General features: G+C 44.7%; 3 protein-coding genes across 4 annotated transcripts in view; 1 reads left to right on the plus strand and 2 right to left on the minus strand.

Moving 5' to 3' along the window:
* Positions 1–700: 700 nt before the first annotated feature.
* Positions 701–17,782, plus strand: LOC138108676 (uncharacterized). The gene is made up of 24 exons (XM_069011643.1): positions 701–808; positions 878–948; positions 1,028–1,106; positions 1,244–1,336; positions 2,982–3,109; positions 4,463–4,609; positions 5,752–5,823; positions 7,190–7,357; positions 7,450–7,546; positions 8,391–8,608; positions 9,636–9,789; positions 10,686–10,894; positions 12,073–12,190; positions 13,056–13,261; positions 13,889–14,006; positions 14,091–14,257; positions 14,380–14,480; positions 14,572–14,693; positions 14,812–14,862; positions 14,957–15,140; positions 15,223–15,346; positions 16,452–16,548; positions 16,764–16,865; positions 17,376–17,782. Exons 3-23 carry the CDS (start codon positions 1,031–1,033, stop codon positions 16,844–16,846), a joined length of 2,733 nt encoding a protein of 910 aa, XP_068867744.1. The 5' UTR covers positions 701–808; positions 878–948; positions 1,028–1,030; the 3' UTR covers positions 16,847–16,865; positions 17,376–17,782.
* Positions 17,783–22,765: 4,983 nt separating this feature from the next.
* Positions 22,766–24,376, minus strand: TTC32 (tetratricopeptide repeat domain 32). The gene is made up of 3 exons (XM_069008635.1): positions 24,253–24,376; positions 24,018–24,178; positions 22,766–23,188 (listed from the first exon to the last, which is right to left on the minus strand). The coding sequence occupies exons 1-3, from the start codon at positions 24,363–24,365 to the stop codon at positions 23,061–23,063; spliced, it is 402 nt and encodes a 133-aa protein (XP_068864736.1). The 5' UTR covers positions 24,366–24,376; the 3' UTR covers positions 22,766–23,060.
* Positions 24,377–25,466: 1,090 nt separating this feature from the next.
* The window catches only part of WDR35 (WD repeat domain 35), a 42,433-nt gene continuing 40,201 nt past the window's right edge, over positions 25,467–27,698 (minus strand). Inside the window, exons 26-28 of one of the 2 annotated variants that reach the window (XM_069011646.1) lie at positions 27,175–27,415; positions 26,683–26,776; positions 26,133–26,218 (exon numbers count right to left, since the gene is read on the minus strand). In XM_069011646.1, coding sequence (XP_068867747.1) covers positions 26,719–26,776; positions 27,175–27,415 — 299 coding nt within the window. In that variant the 3' untranslated portion in view covers positions 26,133–26,218; positions 26,683–26,718. Of the gene's footprint in view, positions 26,219–26,682; positions 26,777–27,174; positions 27,416–27,698 lie in introns of both variants that reach the window. The other variant, XM_069011645.1, reaches the window with a different exon arrangement.

The raw sequence follows: 27,698 nt of genomic DNA on the forward strand, positions 1-27,698 counted from the left end.
GGCAATGGCCCAAAATGGGGACAAAAAGGAAATTGAGCCCTGGGTTGAAATGGCTAAAATGTCAACCTAAATCTCCTGTACTCCTCACCTGGCCGCAGCTCATCCATGCCACACAAGCTGTATTTTTACCTCACTAAGCCTCTCAGCCTTTCTTTCCTGGGTCACTTGCAGTCCCAGAGAAAAAACTCCTGTCTGGAGCAAAGACTTTCCCAGGCAATATGCTTGGCCATTTACAGACCTGCACATGGTCTGACTGACACAGAGATATCGCTGCACTTCTGAAAACAAGATGTTTTCAGCAAAACACTCTCTGATAATCAAATAAATCAAAGGGCAACCTAACTGGATCCACAAAAGCAAAACGTGCAGCTGCCAAAGTACTGCTGTTATCTCTGGCATGGCTGGGTCACTGGGACATTTCACAGAAACAAAAATGTATTTCCTGTGTAGACCCAATTAAAATACCTCTGGGGAAATGTTTCATGTGTTCTAAAGACCTGAAGCCAGAGCTACCCAACTGGCCTGTAAGGAATAAGGGTACTTCCCAGGGTTTGATGGAAAGCACCAAGCACCCTCTGCTGTACTCATTACAATTAGGCTCAGCAGCAGCCTCTGACCTTGCAAATATCTGGCAGGAGGGTGCTGTGCCCTCCCAGAGAGAGGGAGCTGCCTCCCACTGCTGGGAGCGAGCTCTGATAACCTTGGAGGGCACTGCAGGATTCCACCCAGGTGTCCTTGCACAACAGAAGCCACTGGCCTCTCCTGGTCCACACACAAGGTTTGGAGAAGACAGCACAATCTGTAAAAGGTAACCTGTACCCTCTTCCTGGGTCTGACCAAGTTCCATCTGCACACCTGGGTCTGCTTTACTTCACAGGGAGGAGAACTTTGCTGCCCACGCGCAGGTCTCTGGGGACGGATGGAGGCTGTGGGTCACTTGCTGTGCAGGTAACAACAATTTGGTTTCCACCTCCTTAATTTTCCATTTTGATCTTTTATTTTTCCTCTCTGTTCTCCCTGTTATTAGTTCATGTGCTTATACTGCAGGATCTGGCTGTTTTTCTTGCTGTTCTGGCTGGGACAAGGGAGGCGGATGGCTCCCCCAGGTTAGTGAAACATGATAAAAAGCAGAGTGGGGAGAGAGGCAAGGATGACAACTCGGTTATTTTGCTCATAACACAATGTGTCTCTTCTCTGCCCTCCAGTCCCACTGACTCAAAAGCTCTGTATGTGCTCCTACCAGGTTTTGTAGAGAGCAGCTGCCGCTCCAGAATTTTTTGGATGAAACTGAATAAACTCTTGCTCCAGGGAAAGTTCTTCCAGCTGGAAATTTATGGTGAGTTACAAGTGGCAGCCTCGAATAACATGAAGGCTGGGGAATCACCTAAGTGATCACAGAGTCTGTGATCTGGATGCTGCTGCCATCTATTGATAATTGGTAACTTACCCCAAGGAACTTGCAGCATATCCTTGTCACCCTGAGCCAGCCTCTCCCACCTCAGTTTGGCCACTGCCTTACAGAGGAGTAAAGCTTGGGACTACAGCCACAGTCCCCTCTGCCCCATGCAACTACGGTGCTGGGAGAGAAGAAAGGATGGTCTGAGGAGGGAGGGCTGACGTTTGCCTTTCATTCTTTCCTCTGCTGAGCCCTTACACATGTCTAGCAAGGAAAACGAAGGCGACATTGCAGATTGGATGTGTCCTGAACAGCATAATGACAACAGCAGTGTAGGCTGGGTAATACCCAGAAAACACACTCTCAGTGAGTGCTGAGTGAGTGCTGCAGCAATCAAAGGACTTTGGAGGTTTTTTGAATTTCCTTTTTATTTAACACCACAATGGCATTTAAATACCGTAATTCAGATTGGACAAAGGGGTTCCATTTTGTGAGGAAAACAAAAATCTTCGGAACCAAAATGAAAACCAGAAAATGTTCACATGAGATTGTAAAAAGAATGTGATTTCACCCCAAACATAATTAATTTCTCTTGAGATCAGTGCACTTTTTTTCTGGGTTATGGTTTTTTCATTTTATTTGGAGGCAAAACTGAAAAAATCAAGTACGGAAAGGGTGTGGGCAGAAGGGATAGCATTTATGAGAGTAACCGATACTGCTGGAAAAAACAGACCAGCCTTCAGGCACAAAATGCTGTTTGTTTCTTCCAGCTCTATCAGTTGGTCTCATAAAAGCTTTTCCTTCTTCTTCCAAAATCGTTCCGACTTATCTTCTGAGCCTGGCTGCAGCCATACATATACTGAACCAGCAGTTCTAGAACTGTCTGACATACAGACATGACAGACAAATCTAGAAATTGCAGTGGCAGCTAGTTAAACCCTATCTATTTGTACAGATTCTTGTGTCTAACCCAAGACTAAAATAGTTCCTTAATCAGAGGGAAGATAATTAACAAAATATGATGTTATTAACTTACCATCATCAAGAGCTGAGCACAGCCAGCCTGTCATGCCTCTGAACTTGGCACCCCCATGGGCTTCACAGCCCACAGAGAGGAGCAGCAAACCTGATCAATATGTAGAAGTGACCACCCAAAACAGGTCTGTGACCACATCCTTTGAGCAAAGTGAGCAGGAGATTATCACAACTTGATGATTTTTAGAAATTGATGGGCTTAATAGCCCATAACTCTTTTCTAGAGAAAAAAATCAGGGAGAGAGAAATGTAGGTGATGCTTCAGAGAAACTCTCCATAACAGCACTTCAAAGTGGCAATGGCACAAGTTTATGGATGCAAGGAAACAGGCACTGAAGTGCACATTATGTGTGGGAGCTTGAGTCATGCCAGACTGTCTCATGCACTCCTACACATGCCAGCACAGTGTCACCAGCTCCTTAACAGCACATGTCGCTGGAGAGCACCCAGCCCACATGGAGAAGAGCTGTGTGAGAGGGCCTCAGCACCACTCTGCCCCAGGACTTGCCTTGAGCTTTACACCCCCACATATCTTTCCCTTTTTCTGTAGATCCTTATTCTGGCCCTGTTCTGCTGGATGAGAACCTAGCATCTCGCTGTGGCTATGTCCTGTCAGAAGACGTGTGGGGCAATCCCGTCTTCCGTGCTTCAGTGCTTGGCTGTCACGTGGCCAACGAGGTAAGGCCCAGACACGGGGTTGGAAACAGCTCAGGCATCTTCTCCAAAAATACAAGACTGAGATAGTATATGGCATTCTAATGGCATGTTTTGAGAATACTCAACTCAAGGAACTAGTGTTGGTAGCGTAGCGTAGAAATGAATAGGCAATGGCTCTCTGCTCTGAGGTTTGTTCAGTGTGACTGACATGGGATTTCCTCTCTCCATGGAATGACACTTATCCTAATGCTGCTGAGTAGCTGCCAGTTCTCAAGCATATCCTTGTAGCTGCTGATTGCCAGAGAGTTTCTTGAAAGCCTCTCTGGAAAGAAGTAGGCATCTGCTTGAAAAAGCAATGTTTGCAGTGTGATTCTGGCAGATCATTTCCTGGCTTAATTTGTATGGTAATATGCCTGTTAACACATGCCTAGGAATGTAGATCACACATGTCTATTAGACCCAGATTTGCCTCACGTAACTTTAGCCATCTAAAAGATAATGTCTAGTCTAAACTAGTTGTTTGCTCTTCCACAATAGTCAGTGGAGAGAAGCAGGCATCTCCGGAAGGTGATTCACCCCTTCCAAAAATACATGTAAAAGTGTAGCCTGGATTTCCAATTTCTAAATGTTAGTTGAGATGAAATGTACTCAAAACCAGAAAAAATCAGAGTAGAAACTTCATTGCTTGTCCATGTTTAGTCTGCTTGGTCCTGGAAGCCCCACAGAAAAAATATGGTAAAACTTTATAGGCAGAGGTTAGCTAACAAGAATGGGGGTGTACAGTGTCCTGTGCAATGACTTGGATTTCCAGGCTGGAAATTTCTCTGTAAAGGTTTTGCCTTCTTCTGTAGAAAAATACACATATATGTCAGATAGAAGGACAGTCCATGGCTTTGTGTGTGGCTCCTGGGGAGCTGAAGAACCAAAAGGATTTTTTACTGGAGTTAGTCTAGTGTTAGACACTAAACAGCATTTGTAGGATGGATCTGAACTACTTACACCAAAACAAAAGTTCCAGTACTTTCTCTCCATGTGGAGACACATAGAGTCACAAATGGGAAAACAAGAACCTCAGAGTAAGGTAGGTCAGATCTTCCCTTGACCAGCTGCTCCTTTATAGTGTGGCAAAAATAGTGCTGAGATGGGGTCTGAGGCAAAGGCTGTGAGTGCTGAGGCAATGCCCTTGGCTCCAAAAGACCCTGCACACAAACCATTTCAGACAGAGTGGTTTGTTGGAGGACCTGTCACTGCAGCTCTCAACCTGCTCTCATCATTATAAAACTGTCAGAAACTGGACACTGGGCTGGATGGTCCCATGCAGCCACTCCTGGAACCTTCCACACCATCTGCTGAATTGCCTGTTTTTCTTCCCAGGCAGATGAGCTGTTTTCACTGACTGTGAACATCAAGGTCTCCTCATTTTCAAGCATGAGGGCAGCTGTCACCTACACCTACCCTATGTACTGCTCCTACGCTTCCTGGGCTTCAAGAGAAATTGTGTGCGAAGAAAATTATATGGAGGTAAAAACGTTCCCACGAAAGCTGAGGCTACATCCAAGCTCCCTGCCAGGCACAACAACCTCCCCAAATTCCTTTCAGAAGTTGATTGTACCCCATGTACCAGGCATAAAAACAACCTGCTAATATTTAGCAGAGTGTGTAACTGTAGATCTGATTAGTAACACATTTACATGCCATAGATATTTTGGATGCAGTGAAACTTGGTTAACTGTACAGATGAAGTAAGGCAAGACTCTGCAAGCAAATCAACAGAGAGGCTTAAGGCCAAGCTCTTAAGCTCATGAGAGTACCTTTTTGTCATAAAGTCCTGCAGCATCTGTGAGAATGTCATCCTCATATCTGACATAATAAAACCTAGAGTTTGAAGAGCTGCATCTCTGCTGCATCACACAACTCACAGGACATGACTGTGAGAAAGGACCTGCCTCCTGCCAGGTGGTCCAGTTGGGCTGTCCAGCCTGCTGCCATCACCTACACACCAGTGTAGAAATGAGGCAGTGAACAAACCAAACTTCATTGCTTGCTGTGCACGCCTACAAGAGGCAGGACAAAGAAAACATACTTCTCCTGTTAGAACTCGAGGCTGTGCAGTCACATCTGGGTGTTGCAACACACTTAAACCATGGTACAGATGTCTGAGGCAAACATTGACTCCAAACTCGGTGTCCTCTGACTCTGTCCTCTGTCCTTGCCTCACTCTGCAGCACGTGAGGGCAAGATTTATACCACAGCACCTGCCTTAGGTACTTAGGGATCCTGCATTTTCAGGTGTTCAGCCTGCATGGGAAGATGGAACCAGTCCTGTTAGTGCCAATAACCTGCTTTCCAGTATCTCCACTGGAGAGACCCAGATGTCCCTGAAAGTCTCCGGAGCAGAATCTAGGTTACACCTTACCAGATAGGAGCAGGACTTTAGGTTTACCTGATTATACACAAAGTATTCCCACCACTATAAATGCCATGGTTTTAACTTTCATTTTAAGGCCACATAAATTACTGCCATCAAGAACCTCCATGGAAACACTAATTACCTCCAGGGAATGCAAACTGCTAAATCCTGATAGACACTGCTCCCGATGCCTGTAATAATACTGACGATCTGTTTGCTCCCATTGCTCCCAAAGAATCTCCTGTGTCCCCAGGTGTCAGTGAAGACTGATGTCCCAGCTGTTTCAAATGACTACACCGTGGCATGGATGTCAGCACTGCCAGAGGTATGAAGGAGAGTCTTTCCTAACAGTTCCTAGCCTGCCTCTTCTCTCTACTCTTATGAGTCATTCTTGGGGCATAGCTCCAGCTCTGAAAAAAAAACGGAGATGACAAATTTGCCATCAAGTACTGAAAACCTCTCAAGTATTTTTAAACCTCTAGACTGCAAAAAGACATTTAGGTGGGAGAACAGAGTCATATGTTTGTTCCATTAGTAGAAACTGAGTTCAAGACAAACAAAGGTAGGTGGTTCTTCACACAATGGGTAGTGAAACTGTCAAACTCATCACCAAAAGATGTTATGGCTGCTAAAATCTTACTTGATCCCAAGGAGAGTCTGGAAAAGTTGACTGAAGAGAGTAAGCCCAATAAGACATACAAAATACAAAGAAGCTACAGACAGCTCAGGAGTCACTGAGATGAAAAATATTTGAGGCTGGAAAGAATGAGTGGGAAATGGTGACTGGAGCATCTCTCTTATGAGGAAAAGCTGAGGGAGTTGGGCCTGTTTAGTCTGGGGAAGACTAGGAGAGGATCTTACCAATGTACACAAGCATCTGAAGGAGGGGTGTCAAGAGGATGAAGCCAGGTTCTCCTCAGTGGTGCCCAGCAGTAGGACAAGAGACAGCAGACAGAAACTGATCCACTGGAAGTTCCACCTGAACATGAGGAAGAATGGAAGAGATCTCCCAGAGAAGGTGTGGAGTCTCCTCTGAAGATATTCAAAAGCTGCCTGGACACAATCCTGAGTAACATGCTCATGGGGACCCTGCTCAATCAGGGAGGTTGGACTAGATGGCCTCCAGTGGTTCCTTCCAACTTTAATCATTCTGTAATTCTGTGAAATATATATGCTTGTCCCATTTTTTCATGTCTTACTTGCTCCTTATGCCTATTTTCCTTTTGACTGTGTTCCCATATGGCCATCATTTCAGAGGACTCTGTTCAAGGCAAGTACAGGCATTGCTCTCATCTTATCTTTGACACAGTATGGCTACACACTATAAAAAGTAGTCTGTCATTTGGCCTCTGGGCTGCTCCAGCAATCAACAGACATGGAGACAATCAGTTTCTTAACAGAACAGGTATTTTGTCCACAGTGCATTTGTTCAAGGCCACCCGTCTACATTTCTTCCAGGGCTGCTAAACGATTATCTCTAAAGATGCCTTAAAGAGCTCTAGAATTCCTTATCTTTACACATACATATATATATATATATCAAGGGTATTTCTTGCCTGAGATGAACTAGTAGTGTCCAGTATCATTCCAGTTACTCCCATTTCTAACAGGAAAATAGGTGCTACAATATCATAGCTTTCTAAGAGTCTTTGGGAGACCTAGAACTGATGTAGCTCACCTTTCTCTTGCAGACTCAAAATGTTGCATACCAGCAATGGCAACTGGTGTTTGTTTCTCCATCAGGGAGAAAGAGAATAACAGTAAGTGATGCAGTAAAACTGGGCTACAGCTTCAATAACACCCTGTCCCGAGTGTACCTGCGAGCGCCCTACCACAGCAACGAGTCTGATGTCAGCGTGGTGAGTTGTTGATCCCAGCCAGAAACAAAGCTCTGCTGTTCCCACTGCCCCTCCAGAACATCAGCTCTCTTTTTCTGCCTGGGCTCAAACAGGTCAGTGGTGTAAATATGAACATGGTCACTTCCACTTCCATGTACAGGCAGCGATGGCTGCTCTTGCTGATTGACACAACTGTCTCCTGTCCTGTTGGTAAGGATCTCCTCCTTCTTCAACACCACCTAAGGATAAAAATAACCACCTAAGGAGTTAGTAGAAAACACAGTCCTCCTATTCTCTCTAAGAGAAGAGGTTTACAAGCTTCCCTCGGAGCAACATGAGCTAAGAGTCTGTGGCTTTGGTCCTGGACAAACACGGTCCCTGCTGTGACACTACATTACTTGTGTTCCCAGTGCAGTGTCATGCCTTCTCTGGTTTCTCAAAACCCCCCCATTAGATGCAGGGAACTGGAAACAAGGAAAACTGCTATAGAAGAGCAAGGGAGCCTCCCCTGGGCTAATCCCACAGCCTTGGCTTTCCTCTTTCATACAACTCTACGCAAGGCATGCAGCTCTGCATCCTTGTGACTCACCTAGTCCTTTTCTTTGGAGAGGCAGGACTAGCCTGGCTTTTTGCAGAGAAGTGGTGGCTGCACCTGGCTCTCACAGAAGAGTATTAATGTGAACAAGTGATGAGGAAGCATGAGGTTTTAAGTTGTCGTGACCTTGAAGCCAGTATTTCAAGAAGGTCCAAACAGGTTGCTCTGTGCCCTATTCTTTTTTCCAGTAATCCCTGGGACCAGAAGGACAACAGAGCAGGTATCTGGAGTATGGCTGCCAGTTCTTCTGAATAAATTAATGATTCACCTGAAACTGGTGATTTAGGTCTGTTTTGAGTGCCAGGGTCTCTGTGACAAAATAGCATCATTTGACTGATATCCTACAAGGTGTTGCATCACTGAAAGCTGTAGAGATAGCCTGGTGAGGGGAATCAGAGAAAGGCAGAGACATGACTGACTGGTAACCCCTCCTCTGGGACTGTCTATCTAACTCCACAGATGGCATCAGCTTCACCAATACTACGCTAACATGGACTGTGCCAAGAGTTATCCCCACACTAGTGGTTCAGGAATCCACCTTTCTGTCTAAAAGCATTGTAATGGGAGTGGATGATCAAGTCATAATAAATCCAGAGGATATGAACTACTCACTGGAGCACAACGAGACACATATCCGAATAACCATCCCCATTGGAGCAGAAGGAGGCAAGCTAGAGGTTAGTACAAACCTATCACACACAAATACATTTGAGGGCTGATTCTGTGGATGTTTCCAAATCATGATAATTCCAAATACTGATTGATTGCTGCTTAAAATTTGTAGATACAATAAATATTTGAAGAACCAGATGCCACTTTCCTGTGTTTTCAAAGTACCTACTCAGAAATTAAGAATTTATGATGACAAATCATGATAGAAGCAAGAGACGGCCTTTTGTTAGTAATCTATAAGACATACTAATAAATCAAGGGCAAAAGTACTCCTGGAAACTGGAATTCAATTGTCTATGTTGTTAAATAATGAAACTAGTCCTGGTTAATTCTGGCCTGGCTCCAGGAGTAATTTCCCTGCCAATTTCCATACATAGAAAGACAGCATGATTTAGCATGGGACAGGTTCTCTGCATGTGGTTGGCATGCAGTCACCTGCTTTGAATATAGTTTGTTCCTCATCAATATATAATTTACAGATAGAGAGGTAATGTCAAGAAAAATGTTCAGTAGAACAGAATAGAATAGTTTGGGCTGAAAGGCACCTTTAAAGATCATCTACTCCAGACTCCCCTGCCATGGGCATCTTTCACTAGATCATTTTGCTCAAAAGTCCACCCAGCTTGACCTTGAATATCTAGAAAGGAGTTGGCAATATTTCTTCAAAATTACATTGGTGTGATTTTGACTTACCTCCTTCAGGAGTTCCCTTTTTGTGTATCAGACAGAACAAAAGACATGACTGGTAATCCATGGATTGTAAAAAAACCCACAAATGTGGTGACATGCTACACTTAATGAGGACACCCCTGAAAACCTGGTACTTCATTATTAAGGATCTCAGCAGTATCTGAGCCACACACGGACCAGACAAATGGGCCAAACTACCAAACAAGCTCCCTTAGCAAAATCCATTCCAAGCTATACTAGAATACCATTTTCTCTTTCTAGTGTAAGAATTGTAGCCATTTTCAGTCATCTCTTTATTAAGCTACTGAGAATTAAGACTTAATCACACTTTTTACCTCCTAGAGCTCCATATCTGGTGGTGTATATGGAGTCATTTACAGTATTGACCTGTGTCTGGAGCACACGTGGACAGATGCAGGTTGGCAAACCACGAAGTATACGGTCATCAAATCCATCACCACACCTTTCATGCCACAAATACCAACTGTTATCAACAGTAAGTCATTCCTCTCACTGATTTTTACCAACCTTTTGCTGTGCTAAACATAGCTCCACCTGACCTGTGCCACACATCTACATTCACCAGAATGTTCTCAACTCCCAATTTGCTAGGCAAAGTCAAGATTCAAGTATCATATTACAAAACAAAACAAAACAAAACAAAAAATACACACAAGAAAACAACAAACAAACATATAAACAAAACAAACCACCAACAAAAACTCTTTAGCCTTAACTTACAAGTTGCTGATAAAAATGTAAACATTCCTTTAACATTAACACCCGGATTTTTCCAGTAGCCGCTGGGACCCTAGCATAAAGATGTTGTGATGTGCAGTTATCACACTGGGAAGAAGAACTATCTGAGGACAGCATTCTTTGATGGTATTTTCTCCCCCAAACTGCCTGCATTTGACACCTTGGGGGTGTACTGAAATCATTGTACCCCCCAGTGCTGCAGTCATGGTTTTTAAATTATATTTTCCAATGCATTAAGGCACTAAACATATTTGGAGCTTTCTGGATAAGTGATATAGAAAGAAAAAGGAGCCTCTTATCATACATTATGATTTTTTTTCATATTTTATGTGGCTGAACTAGATTCTAGATTTCTTTATAGCAAAGGTATTGCACATCATAGTGCACCTCTAGAAAGTCACTGAACCCACTTCCTATAGAGTTGTATGTATTTGTTGTTAATCCCCTGCAGCTTGAAGCAATTCTCATGTGCTCAGAGTATTTCAGATCTGACTAGAACACAAACATTCATTAATCAGAGCCATTAAAGAGATGGCTGCTGGCTAAGTTTCCTGGAATTTGAATGGGAGGCCACCCTAACCGTCTTCGTTATTCGATCCACATCAGCAGTAATTTGATGTTCTCTCCCTGCAGATACTGTGCCAGAGGAAAGGCTATTTAATGTTGCATTTGGACACTTTCTTCCTGATGTCTCTCTGGTGGCAATCGCAATAGGAAATGTGCCATTTACCCTGAGGGAAGCACAACACCACAGCTTCAGCATTTATGAAACTCCCTTTTCTAATGGAACAAAAGGATTTATCCTGGAAGTCTCTTTTGATGATCCATATGTTCTAAAAGAGGTAGGATACAGCAGGTCACTTCAGCAGCAGAGTGGAGGAAGTGGGCAGTCCCTTTGCAGAACATGGTCCAGCTTTTATTAACCAACAACAGTTCCTTGATCATAAAGGTGTCAATGAGTCTGAGCTCATCTGAGTTAAGATTAGAAGCTTTTGCCCCCCCTTGCTCTCCACAGATCTCTAGGAGATCAGTATCAAGTGTAATTAGATAGGATGAAATGTTACTTTCTTAAGTGCCTGTCAGCATGACTAATGTCCAAGTGCACACCCAACAGGAAGAGGTTTGCCAAATCTGTGTTAGACACTGCCCCTTGAAACAGGAGTGTCTAGGAAAAATAAATTAATTATTGCAATGCTGGCAAACACCAGTTTCCAAAATCCAGTAACTCCTGAGCCCACTGTTTGTGCAGAGCCATTTGACTGCTGGCACAGGCCATGCCCCATGCAAGCATGTTACAGGCAGGGTCAGGGTACTCTAAATGTAATTTTGTTAAGCTTCAGACCATTTGTAATCTAAATATTTGTAAAAAGTATATACTCACAGAGGGGTTTCAACCTCTCATTTCAGTGGGAGGATGCATAACTGCAAGTCCTCTACCACTCTTTCAACCAAACCACACAGAGCTGTGATGCTGTTACATGGAATAACATTGTGAATGCACAGGGTTTGTGCAAATAGTTTTCAGGCTGCAGTCAAACCACAGGCAAATGGCATTAAGGATCAAAGCAAGCAAAAAAAATTCAGAAGTATTTCTTTCAGGTTGAACACCAGGTTTTGCTTTGGGAGCACTTTCAGTGAAGTCAAAGAGGATATTGAGAGGGATCTCTCACAGCATCTCCTTGTACCTTCTATTCAACCGATTACTTACTGTCCTGGGTTCAGCCCACACTCTGAGTAAAGAAGAATAAGGATTTGGACCTGGATCTCCCTCTACGAACTCTTTCACCACTGGGCTACAGAGGAACCACCACTATATTCACTTGTCTTTATTTTCTGAAAAGGCACAACATTCTCCACATTTATGCTTGGCTGAAAGAGCTGTTGAATCCAGGCCAGATTTCTGAATAGTTTTAGGCCAGCTGAAGCAATGCTTTTGGAGACTGAGCTATTTGCAGGGGAGAGGAGGGTGTTGGAATAATTATTGTTGTTCAGCATATACATATACTTCTCTCTCTTTCAGTATGTGAACAGAAATGAAACAAAATACACCCTCCTGGTTAACTACACCCTTAGCGTGGGTCCAGAGATGACACTCTATTATCATTCAGCAGAGGTGGAGTGTGTGATTGCTGATATTGGTAAGCTTTCCCCTGACATAAAACTGGTTTGCATCAACAGCATGGATCAGGCTGTCACTGAATTCAGTGAGAACATTAGAGTGAGGGTGAGAGCTTTGGGGAAAACCCCACCCCTCCATAGCTCATTGTTGGTAACAGCCAAGTTGCTGCTCTACTGATGGCAGCTCCTCTGCATACTGGCAAGACAGTCTGCCCTCGAGACACTGAGAGCAATAAAGCAAGCGTGTAAAAGAAGTTGGCTTGCAAACTCAGTGAACAAGATGCCTCAGAACATGAACATACATCTACTGGCAAAACTTTCAGACATTGCTACAAGTTTCAGTTTGTCCTCAAACACAATTTTGCCTCTGCATACAGGGCAGAATTTAACTGACTCAATTAAATTGCTCTGATCTCCAAAGACAGCATTTCTGTAAGGAGAAATCATCTACTAAGAGCTGTACTTAGCAGGTTACTGAAACAAGGCAGGAGGTCTGTTTGGTATTTTCTCAAATTTATTTGCTTTTTGCATGCCACAAATATGACAGTCTCCTCACTGTCCTGTTTTATCTTTGAAGTAGCTCTTGGTTCAGGTCAAAGAAGGCTGATCAAAAAATATATTTACATACATAGCTCAGCTTGCCCTACTGAAATAGGGATCAGTCCTGGATGCAAGCTGGCAGGCCACCGCTAAAGCAGGAGGACTCCCCATCCCACCAGATGTGAGCTGCTACACCCACTACACAGCCAAGCCCTGCAGACAATGCCAGCATGCACATAACAGGTTGCTGGGTTTTTCACCTGTGACAGAAATCTCTGCCTGGGCCAAATATCACCCTCAAACCTTCCTTCATTGCTAACTCTTCACCCCACCTTCTTCCTGCAGAAATACCAGAGGCAGTTGGTGACTGTGATGAAGAAAACCTGTATCTAACGCTGCCCACTTTTGGCTTGCACCAGTACTGGGACCTGTACCTTGGTAACAAGCTTCTGAACAGGCACCTTGCCCTCACCAATGGGTATCTTGCAGCTACCAACTCCACACACCTGATCTTGCAAATACCTCTGTTTGCTGGGGGAGTCATCTATAAGGTACAGGAGCTGTTTAGCAATGCCTTTTTTAACACACATGGGACTGTTTGCTCTCACAGAGTCCTACAGTCACAGTCTGTAGTGCTGTGGTGTTACACATATTGGAAAACCTCCAGAGGGAAGGACTAAGCCAGAGCAAGTAGGACAAGAGGCATCGGACACGGACCCTTCTGGTAATGCCATGTATTATGCAACCTGCAGTCCCCACTTGTTTCTAAAAGATACGCACCAAGTCTTCAAAAACAAACTCCTCAGTGTTTTTAGTAAGATGAGGCAAAATGTCCCATCTGCACTGAGCCAGAAACAATATTTCAATACAGCTTTTATGAAAGAAGCTCTTTTAAAGGAACTTTTTTGTAGAAATGCTAAGACACGGCAGGGGAAAATTGATGCTGTAATAAACATTTGAACTATTCTACAATAATCAGCCAAAATTTATCACCATGACAGTGACTGATTAATTCATACAAGAAACCTTCTGCCTCCATGTTGCATCAGGCTCGAGTCTTCACACTGACTTAACTCTTGTGACTTGTTAGCATTCAAGTGGCACAAGCTAAGGAGAGAACTTTGTATATATGGATGATTTACGGTAACAGGAGATTTCTTCCATCTCCTCCTTTGCAGGAAGTGTCCTTTCAGAAAATTAAAGCAAGGTTTGATGTTGCCCTAAGGAAAGTGAGAACTATGGAGACCTTACAGATGTTCTCTGTTAGCTGCAGTTTTAATTCATCAGTATTTATAAGTAAGTCATCAACTGATCAATCAATAAAAAGATGTGCGATTACTTCCTTGAATACTTACTCATAATCAACTCTGACTTTCTCAGTTTGCCACCCAGATGGTACCATAATGATATCTGCCCAAATGAAGACAGTTCCTGCCATTGACATGAGTAAAACCAAGCTAAGGGACAGCTCCTGCAAGCCTAGAGAGTATAATGAAGCCCATGCCTTCTTCAAGTTCCATGTCACTACCTGTGGCACTTCAGTAAGGGTAAGCCCATGGCCAGAGCAGACACACCTGCTGGAAGTCTCTGCCTCTCCTGCATTCTCGTTTGTTCCCCTGCCCCAGCTCCTGAGAAGAGCCAATTTATAATGAGCTTCCCATATGCACAGTTTGAAGGTGATCACATCATTTATGAGAATGAAATCTCTTATGAGAAGGAGACTCTTCCAGGACAGAGCATACCGACAATCACAAGAGATCCAGACTACAGGTAGGAGCTGCTGCTCACTGACACTGCTCACTTTCACACAGCTGCTGGGAAGCAGATGTGAACACAAAAATTGCTGCTTCTTCTATTCTAGACTAACAGTCTTGTGCTACTACCAAGCAAAAGAGACCCTAGTGCTCGGTGCCTTCTCCAGTGACCCAGCCACATCCTCTCCCTTTGGCTCTGGGACGATGGTTCCACGATCAAATACTGCAGGTATGCAATTCTCTTCCCCCATTTTCAAACCTCTCTGACTCTTTCAGTCCTAAATTCCCTTGTTAACACATGCCTTTCTTTCAACTAAAGAACCTCACCAACATTTCCTTTTCTGCAGCTTACAGAAGGGTAAGACAAGCTCTGAATGTAGTTTCAAGAGTGTCCAAAGGTAAATCTCCTCCTATGGAAATCAGAGAATTTCCAAACATGTTTTAGTTTAAATAAAATTAAACAAAAACAAAATCCCCTGACATTTTCTCGAGATGAATCCTTCACGGAATTCTATGAGCCCAGCATAGCAATACTCAAACAACCTGTAGAGCCTGTGTTTCTTGAGGTGGAGCTGAAAGACGAGAGCCCCAGTGTCGAGTTATACTTGGAAAACTGCTGGGTAGCCAGATCTCCAGACTTCAACAGCACCCCAAGATGGAACATCACTGCAGATGGGCAAGTAGTATTTAATGTCCAATGCACTCATCAGCAAAGCCCCAATTTCTGCTTAGATCTGTTGGTCTTTCCTCTCAAATAGGTGTGAGATTAGTGGCAGTGAGTTTGCTGCAGAGTTCTGCCCGGTACCTGTTAGCTCCAGGGTGAGACACGCTTCTCACTTTAAAAGGCTGGCAGTAAGGACCCTGGCACAGCAACTGGAACAGGTAGGATCGAGTGAAGGGTTCACATCCCACTCGTGGACCCTATCCTGGAAGTCTGGGTGATGCTCTTAGTTATATGGTTAAGTTGGAGGCAGTTCTGTGAGGACCAGGATGCTGGACTTGATGATCCATATGGGTCCCTTCTAACCTGAGAGATTCTATGACTCCATGCTTTGAAAAATAGTTGATTTAGGCACCTCACAGACTTAAACCCTAGCCAGAATTCAACTCAACTACCCTGACTGGTGCACGGCTTTAATTTAGTTCTCTTCTTAAATCTCCTCTGCCACCCAATTGACTTGAGACTGGACTGGTTGGAGTAAACAAAATAATTTGATGTGTAAATATAATTTTTATATGGTGGTTCTGGCTTTGTGTAGGATCAGATTCATAGCACTTCAACTCAAAATGTCTAGAGCAAAAAATCAACTTATATGTCCCAATATCCATGTGAAGTTCAGCTCTGTTGTCTCCCATCTGTCCTAGCCACTCATCCATCTCCTTGGGTGTCAGCCCAATGGGCAGAGAAGCAGAGATGTGGGTTTGGTCTTAAAGTTTGAGATCCTGTTCTCCTCTAAGGACTAAGTAGAGCAAAATACCTAGGACAGTCGCCTGAGGGTACTTTTCTCCTTGTGCACCAGCTGAGTGAACTGCCTGCCCTGACATGTACTGATACCAGCCATGGTGTGTTCACCCTGCCTGGGCAGCTCAGCTAACTGCATTATTATTTACTCTGCCTTTCACAGGCACCTCAACTCTTGAACTTGCTAGAAATGAACGTGATGCAATTCTGGCTCATGCTGCTTCCTTAAGTGCGCAGCTGCAGCAGACACCAGATTGAGTTTCTGTCTAGGTTTGATACACTGCAGCACGTGAGGTTTGATTTCTCCTGTCTCAGCCTCTCAGTTACCAAACTGCCTGAGGGCTTCCTTGACACCAACTTTAAAATTCAAGGCAGGTTCAGCTAGAAGGTTCCACATGGAAGTGTTCAGAGAAGCCTAAGTCTAATCAGATGTAGTTTCTGCAAAAGGACAACGAAAGATAAAACAATGCTCTGCAAATTGGGATTTGATGTGGACCAAGTGGCACTTTTTCTTCTTCTTTTCAGGTGTATGTGCATTGTTCAGTGGCAGCGTGCTCTCCTACCAACACACAGCCTGGCAGCACCTGCAGAGGACAGTGCCGCTCAAGCAGGGAGAGGAAGGGTAGGTGTGGAGGAGAAAAAGAGCCATTGCAATGCACCCCAAACCTGATGTTTCTCAGAGATTTAGGAGCTCTGACTTTTGGTATCTGAAATGCCTCAAGCATGGACTGTGAACACTGATGTCACCTTTAGTTCATGCTTAATACACAAGCACTTAACGTGCAGCATGTATGTATTCTTTAAAAACTGCACAAACATGCTGTGTGTCGTTCTCAGCCTTTCCAGGTCACCGTTCTGACAGTCTCCAGGGCTATGTACTTGCTGGACCAGTACGAATTGTTGCTCCAGATCTAAGATGACACATGTAAACTGAATTTGGTAAGAACACCAGGCCCTGTGTACTCACCCTGAGAGGTCACATGCAGAGCCTGTCCTTGAGGACCTCAAAAATAAAAGTTGAGGGACAAGAACTAGGGAATGGACATGGTTTGAGCCCATGAGAGGAGAAGAAGGAGAGCTTGAGCCCATGAGAGGAGAAGAAGGAGAGCTCCCTGCCAAGCCAAACACAGGTGGCGTGGCTCTGGAGCAGATGCCAGCAGCAGAGCAGGTCATGTTGGCGTTGGGCCATAGCAGGCAGTTTTGGAGCCAGGTATTATTTCAACAGGTTTTCAACGGGACTGACCCCAGTCTGAGAGAAAACAGATCCAAAAATTTAGAAACAAACATTAAGGCACAAGTCACTGCCATATTCCAAGTGCTTTTGAATGGTTCAAACCCTCCAAACAGTAGGGTTTATCCTATAGCTTCATCTGCCCTTGGAGAACCAGAGCTGCTGAGTTGTCTGCTCCAGCATCACTCCTCACTTCAGCCTCTGTGTGTCTCCAACAGCACCTGAAGGCTCTGCTGTGCTGGCTGCTTTCCAAACAGTGCCACTGGACACAGGAGCTACTTCTTCCAGGAATGACCAGAACTATTTGCATGAAGTTTAAAGACCAGATGGTGGGACAGCACTGGAAAGTTCTAGAGTCTGCTAACAGTATCAGTAAATCTTGCAACCTGTTGCCTCTCTGAAGTGGCTAAAAAAGAAAACTTACCAGAAAATGACCCAAGGCTGCGAAATAACACTTCTTATTTCTTCCAGCTGCTGAAATATGGGACTTGCATATCACTAAAATTATTCCAGCCCTGATTATGGCTGCTTCTTGTAATATTTCATAAAATGACTGCCAATCCTCCCATCTGAATGTAAAGTGCAAATCTGAAAAGTCAAATAAAAATACATCAGAGCAATGTAAGCACAGAACATCTCCTTGCTAATGTGCAACAGCAACCATCTGGTGTACCAACACTGGCTTCAAAGAGCCAAGCAACCGCTGCCAGCATCCCTTCCACATGCAACACAAGGGCACATGCTCCTTCCCACTAATGCAGGGCTTTGTCTGTATCATTACATCAACCTGACATTCCTGGAAACGTGTTAGTTCCTCATTTTCCTCTCACCTGCCCCTGTATGGAAAAGACTAACTCTACAAAATGTGAGTAGATCGATGCTCTAGTAGGAGTGAAAATGACACCTGGTATTTTTAGTTTCTGTGCACACAGAAAGCTTTTGGTTTTTATTATTATTATTTTTTTTAGCGATCAAGTACAAACCTGACACACGGCCACCTGTAATCACTCTCAGGATGTGCCTACAGTGTAACTGCAGGTGTGGCTGCAGCACATATTGGTGTTCAACAGCACGGCAGAGGGGGCAGATGGCACACTTGTGTTGACAGCACACTCGTGTGCAGTCTCCAGAGGGTTTCCCAGCTCCGGCAGCCCCTGCCTTCCCAGGCCTGCTGGTCAGTGCACACACGTAGCCTGCTTTCCAAAAGCTGCTGTCATGCCTGAGATGATTGCTGAATAAATGCCCTCTTAAAGCTGTACCTGCTGAAGGAGTAAGATCTGTAAAAAGGAATGGGAGGGTGCTGGGACCCCAGGACCCCCCAGCAGCTGCCTGGGTGCTGCCTTCCTCTGCTGCACGAGTAGTGCACTCTGCTGTCCACAGCCTACACTGCAGAGCCCAGGAAGCTACTGCTCCCACACCTTGGCCAGGAGAGTATATTCCCTATTTTTAACAACAGCAACAAACTCCTAAGTTTAGGTTAACTTTCTGTAAATCTAAAAAGAGATCCTCTAGAAATTAGCAATGGGGATGAAGGGAAAATAATGATGACTAAATGCTAGCTCTTCTTTTCTCAGCACCCTCGAGCCATATAGGTGAGCATCGGGTCTGGTGTCACAAGGTTCATTTGTTTTCCAGCCTTGCAGAGTATATTCAGATGAAATTGTCTGCAGCAAGTGGGATATCCCAGATTCCCCCCTTTTGCCCTGGAAAACCAGGAATGGGTCCAGCAGCATTCCATACCCTGACAGATGAGGAGACCTTTCTCTTCCACATATGTTGGAAGGGAGATGGAGAAGGGGAGACAGACTTGCTTTCCCATTTCAACAGCCATTTCAGGTTTCCACCTTCCCATAGACAAGCCAGAGCAATTCCACATACTTGGTGTCTTTCTCCTACCTTGGTTGCTGTTCATGGTGTGGATGATGATTTTGACACTGAATCTCACCATGTGTTAGAGTTAGGCATTCCCTGTTTACATCTGAGGGTCTTTCCCAAGGTGTGGTTCAGCCACACTATTGCACGGGTGTATTGCTCTGCACCTACACTCTCCTGGGATTATTCCTACTTCTCAGGTGTTGCAGGTGGAACTTCCAGCACCTAACTCCTGTCCTAGATTGCTGTTTTCAGGCCCATGGGCTTAAGTAGTTCCTTGAATTAGCTTTCAGGAACCACTCTGGTCATACCACTGTAGTTGAACAAGCCTTCATTATTCAGCCAATTTGGAGAAAAGGAACTGGAAAGTTATTTTAAATGCACAGAGAGAGGCACACCAGAGTCCCCATGCTGGGGAGTCCCCAGCCTGGAAAGCACTCATCAGCCTTCTGTAGCAACAGGAGTCAGGTTGAAACTACTGTTGTGAAGTCTGGGACACAGCTGGAGCAGCTGTTCCTTGCTGGGAGACAAGGATATCCTTCAAGCCCATTTCACATGCTCATTGTACAACACAGACATGAGTGATGAAAAACGTGATCATCACGAGCTGTAGGAAGCGATGCTCTGGACTGCATCCAATCCCTGCTCATGCACTGAAGGGATCGTAGGAGGAGAGTCTTGGTAATAATCTTTGGAAACAGACCAGTGTTCAGCTCAAACAGTCCAAACATGCTAGAAGTGGGGCCTCCAACTTGACCAGATCTCTCAGCAAACCTTTTTCATAAAAAGCAATCAGACGTTTCATTCTGCATGAAAGCCATTGGCTGGGGTCAAATCTGTTCCACTGATCCAGCTCCTGCCTCTGTTAAAAGGATGAGGCAAAGGAACAGTAATCTGCTGACATAAAAGAATATTGGATATTATCCTTCCACTAGCAATCTTCAATTTTGAACATTGCTTTTGCTTTTCTGAATCCTTCCCCTCCTGACAGGCAACAGAGAGCATGACCTGCATAGCTGAGCTTGACTGGGGTAGAGGTGTTCAATCCCCACAAAACTGGGATAGTGCACCTTTCTCTCCTCAGTCACTTTTTAACAAGGTTACCTCCTAGATGAGAAGTGCACAGTGCAGCCCTCACTTTTAACAGGCCAAGAGTTTCAGGCTTTTCATGCTGACTTAACCTCTGTAGCTCACTAGGAAGGCAGGCACGTGGAAGAGGGACATACTCTGGGTACTTGACAACCAAACCCTTTGCCCTCAGTGTACCACAGCTTTTCCATTGGGAAAGGCTCTCCTTGCTCCCCATGCTGCACTCACATCAAAACATGCACGAAAGCCTTCCAACACTGCTCGGTGCCCTGCTAACCTTGGCATTGTCAGGTTTTCCCACCTTTCTGCAAAAGCAAGGGAAAGGCCTTGCAACACTGAGAGCTGTGTGACAACTCCTCCTCCCGTATTTCAGTAGGACAAATAGAGTCCTAGGGAAAAAAACAGGGTGATGATGTTACTCTTTGCCTTGCTCTGTATGGTAGGGATGTTATTCTTTGACATTCTTTAACGTGTTATGGAACTCACAGGGGTTTTTGTAAGTTTAGAGGTAAATCATCAGGTGAGAACAGTTACTCATTGCCAAATTAATCCTGGCTACAGGGAATAAGCCAAACAGAGGGGCTGCCAGTGACGGCTGTGGAAGGAAAGTCAAGGGTTTGGGAGAGTAGCTTTATAGGTAGGAAACCTTGGGAAAGCAGCTGAGAATTATTCACGTCTGAAACATTTCTGGCCAGAGTAAAGAGAGTCACAGGGCATTAGCAGCAAGCACCTGTTGGACTTTCTGGTACAGCCCCATGACTTTGATAAGGGCAGTGGAATGGGCAGGACTGACCCAGGAGCTCCACAGAGGTGTGGAAATCTTGTGCAGAGACAACCCCTAAAGCCTTGTATAAAGCTACAGCACCTCACACTGCAAAGCATCCAAAGCACACAACCCTGCTCCTTTTACAGGCTGAGAGGTTGCCTGAATTTCACAAAACATTACATAAAAGGATTTTATTATTCTCCATTAAGCTTTTAATTCTTAAACTTTTACAAAGAGGAGACTTTGCAGGACAAGGGGAGTTACTAAATACATCCTCCTCTTTTGAGTTTTGGGGTTTTTTGTATACTTTATATACTGAGTATGATGCCCTATGGTGTGGAGTACCCCTTTGGTCAGTTTGGGTCACCTGTCCCTGCTGTGTCTCCTTCCAGCCTCACAGGCATCTCCAACTTCCTCACCAGGATGGCAATACAAAAATCAGAAAAGGTCTTGGCTCTGTGTAAGCCCTGCTCAGGAATAACAAAAACATCTCCATGTTATCAGCTCTATGTTTGGCACAAATCCAAAACACAGCTCCATACCAGCCACTGTGAAGAAAACTAACTCTACCCCAGCTGAAACCAGCAGAGCTATTTAATAACTTCAGGCTGAAAACCTGAAAGCCAGAGAACTAAGTGAGTGACTCGTGTGCATGTGAAAGGGGAAAATGTGAAAACCCTACTGGCCAAAATTACCTTGAAAGAATTCCAGATTATGCTGAAATACATGATGACAGTTCATCCTTTCACAGGAGAGACAAGGAAATACTGTGGAGAACTGGCAATTACTCCCAGCCCAGTGTAGTATTTCTGTGCCAACAACTGCATGAGAAGTAATTAAGCAACATTCACAAAACAACACAAGCTGGAATATTATCTCTAGCATCTTTGTTTTCTAAAATACTTATTGACTGTTAATATTTTGATCTATAGCCTGTCATTTAAAGTGTTGTGTGCAGAACCACATCTGTGATCTCTCTTCTCACTGCAAAAGTTCGTAAGTCACATTCAACTATTCATTACTGGTTTTTTAATTGCCTTGGCATGGTCAGTCAGGAACATGTTTAGTTCTAGTTCACCTTCTCACCATCAACCAGAAGCTGGTAGGATTTCTCAATTTTTAAGACTGAGGTGACATGAAGTGTGTCAAGTCATTGAATTATCTGTGTTGTTTTGGAGACAGAAGAGCAAGATAAATGGTAGCAAAGCATGTGCTTAATATATCAAGAAAAGTCCAAAATTAAGACTTCTGAGGGGGGAAAAAAATGGCCAATGCCTATTTCCCAAACTGTCAAGGGTCACATCCTGGTATCATGCATCTTATTTCTGTAACTTCAAATGGCTGCAGTCAAGTGTCAGGAGCATGAGAGCTAAATGCAGCACTTCCTCAGCCCTGTTTCAAATTTGCTCATTGTGGCTGTTGCAGTTTCATCCCAAAGCTGAAAGTGATCTCGGTGAGGCTGCTGGGAAGGATATCCAGAGGCTCCAGTCTGCTCTCATGACTCACCCAAAGGGTCCCACCATCTTCAGTGAGACCTGTGCTTGTGCAGGCTCTGGGATCATCCATGGAGGAACTCACCGTAAGAAGCAGAAATGTCACTGGCATAATTTTATTTAAAAAACAAAATCCTAATGCTCATGTAGGCAATCTGAGAGTATGAACATGCAAGGGTGTTTCTGCCTGATGATTCACAGGTTTCAGTAATGGTCCCTCCTACCATGTGAGAAATGAAGCTGCCTGGGTATTCCCAGCCAGTTCCATCAGATGGATTTCACACAGTATTTTTCAGGGAATTGATCTCTTCAATAAGAGAAAACGACAATTCCTCCTGTGAATATTCTTTACAGTAAACTTATTTGCAGACAATCATGAGATAAAAAGTACATGTTCATCTTTTATTTTCAATTCATCTGGCCAATACATTTTTTATAGAACTACAAACTATTTCTGTACAAAATCTGTACATGCATCTCACGGAGATCAACATTATACTTCCCCTCAAGACTAAAAATATCCAAAATCCAGTTTATTTTGCAATCATAATCAATTTTTAACTTATTTACTTGAGAATGAAGTTCTTCAACAGGTCGTAACAGATGATCTTGTGTTTCATCCATCAATGACACACATCACATGTTTAGTGGAACACTTTCACATCACAACACTACCTGTATTTTCAATAACCCCGCTTCTGTTTTTCTTCTTTATCAAGAATAGCCTGTTTTAGACTCAATGCAGCATCTTCAAACTGCGGGTTTAACTCTAATACTTTTCTGAAATCTTTCATGGCCTCATCAAAGTCTCCTGTCCCAAAAAAAAAAAGAAAAAGAAAGTAAAATTATCTTTCTGTAACTGCTCACACTCACAAACCACAACTCAAGAACATCTCCAAATAGTTTCACCAACAAAAAGTAGCAGCTACTTACTGGACCCACTACATTTGGATTCCCCACAGGCCCAAGCGGGAGTCAAAGCGTTTCACACTGAGAATCAGAATATGTATTTTTGAACCTCAAACGGACTTAAGGCTCAATTCAGCCAGTTTATTCCAAGAGAAGGAGACAAAAGGCCCACACCAATAATGAGGCTGCCTTAAAGCTGGCACACAGGCAGAGAGCTTCCAGCTGGTGCCCATGGTCTGGCTCCATTCTCCAGTCCCTCAACCTCTACAACGGCCAAGCTCCAACAAAAGGCACAGGGCTGTCACTTTCTTACAGCATCATCAAAAACAGGGCAGGAAATTCCCCAGAGTCGCCGGCAGCCCACTGGAAGTTGAGAAGGCTGCACTCACGGCAGCTACAGCTGCTTGGGAGATGCTTTATCTCAGGTTTAATGGTGGTGTTTGGAACCGGCTTTATTTACCCCAGTGCAAATTTTCCCACAAGTCAAACGGCACCTTTCCTCCCACTTTCCACGGAATAGCATCGTTTCGAATGACTCAGCAGCACACCTAGGAACAGGGGGTGTAGCTGCACACACGGGCAGGCAGCTGTCGCTGCTGGGAACGCGTGTCCCGCCTGTCCCGCGTGTCCCGGAGCGATGCCCGCCCCGTCCCGCCAGTGCCAGGCAGGTGTCCCCGCCCGTGGCCCGGGGCCGCCCGGGTCGCGCTGTCCCGCCCCGCCCCGGCTCGTACCCAGCCGGTAGCGCACCAGCCCGCGGTTGTAGTAGGGCACCTCGAAGCCGGGCTGGCACTCGATGGCGGCCGTGAAGTCCTGCACGGCGGCGGCGAACTCCACGCGCAGGTACCGCACCTGCCCGCGGTCGTTGAGCGCCGTGGCGAGGTCGCTGCGGGCGCTGCGGGGACGGAGGAGCGGCGTTAGCGGGGGCCCGCCCGGCGCGCCCGCCCCGCTCCCCGGCCCCGGCGTTACCCCGGGGGGCTGCGGGCGATGAAGCGGCTCAAGAGCTCCTCGGCCGCCGAGAGCCGCCGCGCCCGCAGCTCCGCCCGCGCCGCCGCCAGCAGCGCCGCCGCCTCGCCCGCCATCGCGCCGACGTCACGCGGGGCGGGCGCGCCCTGACGTCACGGGCGCGGGAGGCGCGCGGCCTCGTGAGGGACGGCGCTGGGGCGGGGGGGGCTGCGCGCTCGGCGAACACAGAAACGTGGCGGTGTTCTCAGAGATAACCAGCGCGGCCGGGGAGGTGCCTGCTCCTCTCTTCTCCTCTCGTGAGAGCCCCGCCTGCAATGCAGCGTCCAGCTCTGGGGCCGCACCACAGGCACGACAAGGACCTGGTGCAGCGAGGCCAGAGCAGGCCAAGAGGATCAGGGAGCTGGAGCACCGCTTCTCGGGAGAAAGGCTGGGAGAGGTGGGGCTGTTCAGCCTGGAGAAGGCTCTGTGGAGACCTTAGAGCACCTTCCAGTACCTGAAGACGCTCTAAGAGAACTGGAGAAGGACTGTTCACAAGGGCATAAAGGGATAGGACAAGGGAGAATGGCTTTAAGATGAAGGAGGGAAGGTTTAAATTAAACATACGGAAGAAACTGTTTTGTGTGAGGATAGTGAGACACTGGAAGAGGTTGCCCCAAAAAGCTGTGTCTGCCCCATCCCTGGAAGTGTTCAAGAACAGGTCAGATGAGCTTTGAGCTACCTGGTCCAGTGGAAGGTGTCCCAGGCCAGGGCTCAGGGCTCAAAACAAGATGGTCTTTAAGGTCTCTTCCAACCCAGGCCGTTGTACAACTCTGTGATTCTGTCTTCACCAGGCTTCAGCTTAGGTGAGAGCACAGAAGAGGTCTCACACTCTCAGAAACATGCCAATGCACAATGGGAACAGCACAGCTCATGGCTCTTGCCAGGCAGCCGAGTGCTGGCTGGCCCTGGGGAGAGCTCACCCTGTGCATCAAGGCCCTGCAGCACTGCCAGAGCAGAGGCCTAGGCCAGCAGTATGGTAGGACAGTGAGACATCGTTCCTTGGACCTCTGTGTGTAACAAGGGTGGCACTTAAGCTCCTGAAATCTGTTCAACAGATGCAGGCTGCTCTCTCAAGCTACATGAAAAATGCCAGGTTCCAGTTTGTAGGTTCATGGAGGTTTCCTTAACCTGTTGAGGATATCACCCAAGCTCAGGAACTGGACTGACACACTGACTGCTGAGTGTTTTCAAGCCCTTTATTGCTATGGTGATTTCAATACTCTTGGCAAAAGAAACCAGCACTAACCTATGCTTACACTAGTATCATCACTCTAGTAACCTTAAACAGTAGTACAAAAACATACATGGTAATATTATCAAAATTATTGCGACATTATTTCAACTCAGGAATCACTTCTTTCAAAAAGCTGAATTCTGAGAAAACCCAGTAATTTCTGATGGAATTAGAGAGACAAAATAATGGAACCTGCTCAGAGTAAAACATATTGATATGAACCCATATTCAGCTCACAAAGTTTTGAAACTAGGCTCAATCTATAATTCAAAAAGAATGCTTTTACCTTAAATCTTTTTTTTTAAAGTGTAGCAAAAAATGGGGTCTATTTGCATGGTAATTTTTTCAGACAAATGGAACCACTAAAGGTTTCTCTTGTGGTTTTCTGTCTTGGTCTTGTTTGGTTTTTGTTTTGTTTTTTTTTAATGTTGCTCTAATAGCAGCACTAACTGCTACAATACAGTACCTGAGCTGTATTTCAAAACATAGTAACATTTTACAGGCTGTTTTTAGCAGTCATAAATGCAGCTACACAGTCTTTTTCCTCAGCTTCCTGTGCTGTGGCACAGAGGACAGGCTTTATAATGTTCTGCTTCTTTGGTTTTCATGCAGTGCTTACACACACTGCACATCCAGAATTGATACTCCAGGATAGGGGCTCCTGTTGCGACACATACAGGAATTTTACCATCTCCACTATTAAAAACAGAAAAAAAAAGAGTAAATAAAGCTGAAAGAATAAAAATGTGGTGCACCAATTGTTGATTAGAAGTTACTAGCTCATGTAACATTTCACTGTTCACTTAACCGAGCATGTAAATCTTCACACCAGAGAATGCCCACCCCCAGAACCATACAGTCAACAAATTAGGAGCAGCAGATCCAAGAGGTGGGGTGAAAAGAAGCAGTGAAGGCCATGTAAAGGTGAGGTGTGATTAGACACCTGCCCTGCTATTATACTCCTTCCTCTGAAGTCTGAAGGGTCAACTTGACAGCTGCTAGTGAGATTCTGTACAGCTGCACAGTAGGATCAATCAAGACAGGTTAAAATCCTGTTTGCTGAAAGAAAATTGATTCGCAATTGATTTCCATATTTACAAGTTCCATGCTCTCAGCATGTCAAAGACACTATTGTGGGTACAGCCACTCCAAAGACTTACCCCCTTAAATGTGCCCTTCATACTCATTTTTCCACTTCACATACTGATCTTTTCACACCAAGTAGATTTAGGTAATTCACAAAACACTGGAGACCTGTTAGTTAATAATGGTTAAACATTCCCTTGTTGATACTTGCATCACACCACCATGGTGATGCAAACACTAACATTCTTACTTTAATGTCACATGACACAGTACCAAAGTCCTAAATCTCCTGTGCTTTGTCTACTTGCATTTCAAATTAAGATGAAGTTACATCTCTGTGCCCAATTCCTCGAATGCAGTCAGTGTCTATTTTCCCAAACAACATAGTGCTGTATTACCTTCCTCCAAACTGGCTAACACCTTCTTCATTCTTGCCTGATAGTTGGTTTAAGCAGCAAAGCACTTACTTAATTTGGCCATACACAAAACCTGCTAAAACCCAAAATACAGAGAACAGCAGAAAAAAATGATAGTAGTATTTTAGTAGCATGTAAAAATAAACCCACCTCTCAAGAACAGCATCCAGATCAGGTTTTTTGTTACACTTTGGACTATATCTTGTGAATATCTCTAGAGCAAGGTCTTCATACTGTTGCCTCTGCTCTGGCTTAAGAGTTTCCAAGGATTCTAGTTTAACAAAGGCTTTTGAACAAGTATCAAATTCTCTGTTTGCACATGCACAGAGTGCCAAAAGGGAATAGATTTCAACTGCAGGGATAATGTCTTCATAATCTCGCAAATGAAGAGCTAAAAAAATGAAAAAGATAAATCCAAGGAAATTTTTACATATCTGAGAAGTGCAAACATCTGTATGAAATAGTTGATACTAGTAGACAGTATTAATCCTAGAAATTGGACAAAATGAACCACAGTTTTTTATTGACATTACTATGAAACATTGCTCTAAAAAAAATTAAGGACATTTGACTGGGAAATTGAAGTGTCTTCTTGAAACACTTTATTTTAGTTGGTTGGTTGGTTTGTTTTAAAAATATTAGATTTGAAATCTTCACTACTTGGACAAAGTACA

Source organism: Aphelocoma coerulescens, chromosome 3 (assembly GCF_041296385.1).
Source record: "Aphelocoma coerulescens isolate FSJ_1873_10779 chromosome 3, UR_Acoe_1.0, whole genome shotgun sequence".
Classification (NCBI taxonomy): domain Eukaryota; kingdom Metazoa; phylum Chordata; class Aves; order Passeriformes; family Corvidae; genus Aphelocoma; species Aphelocoma coerulescens.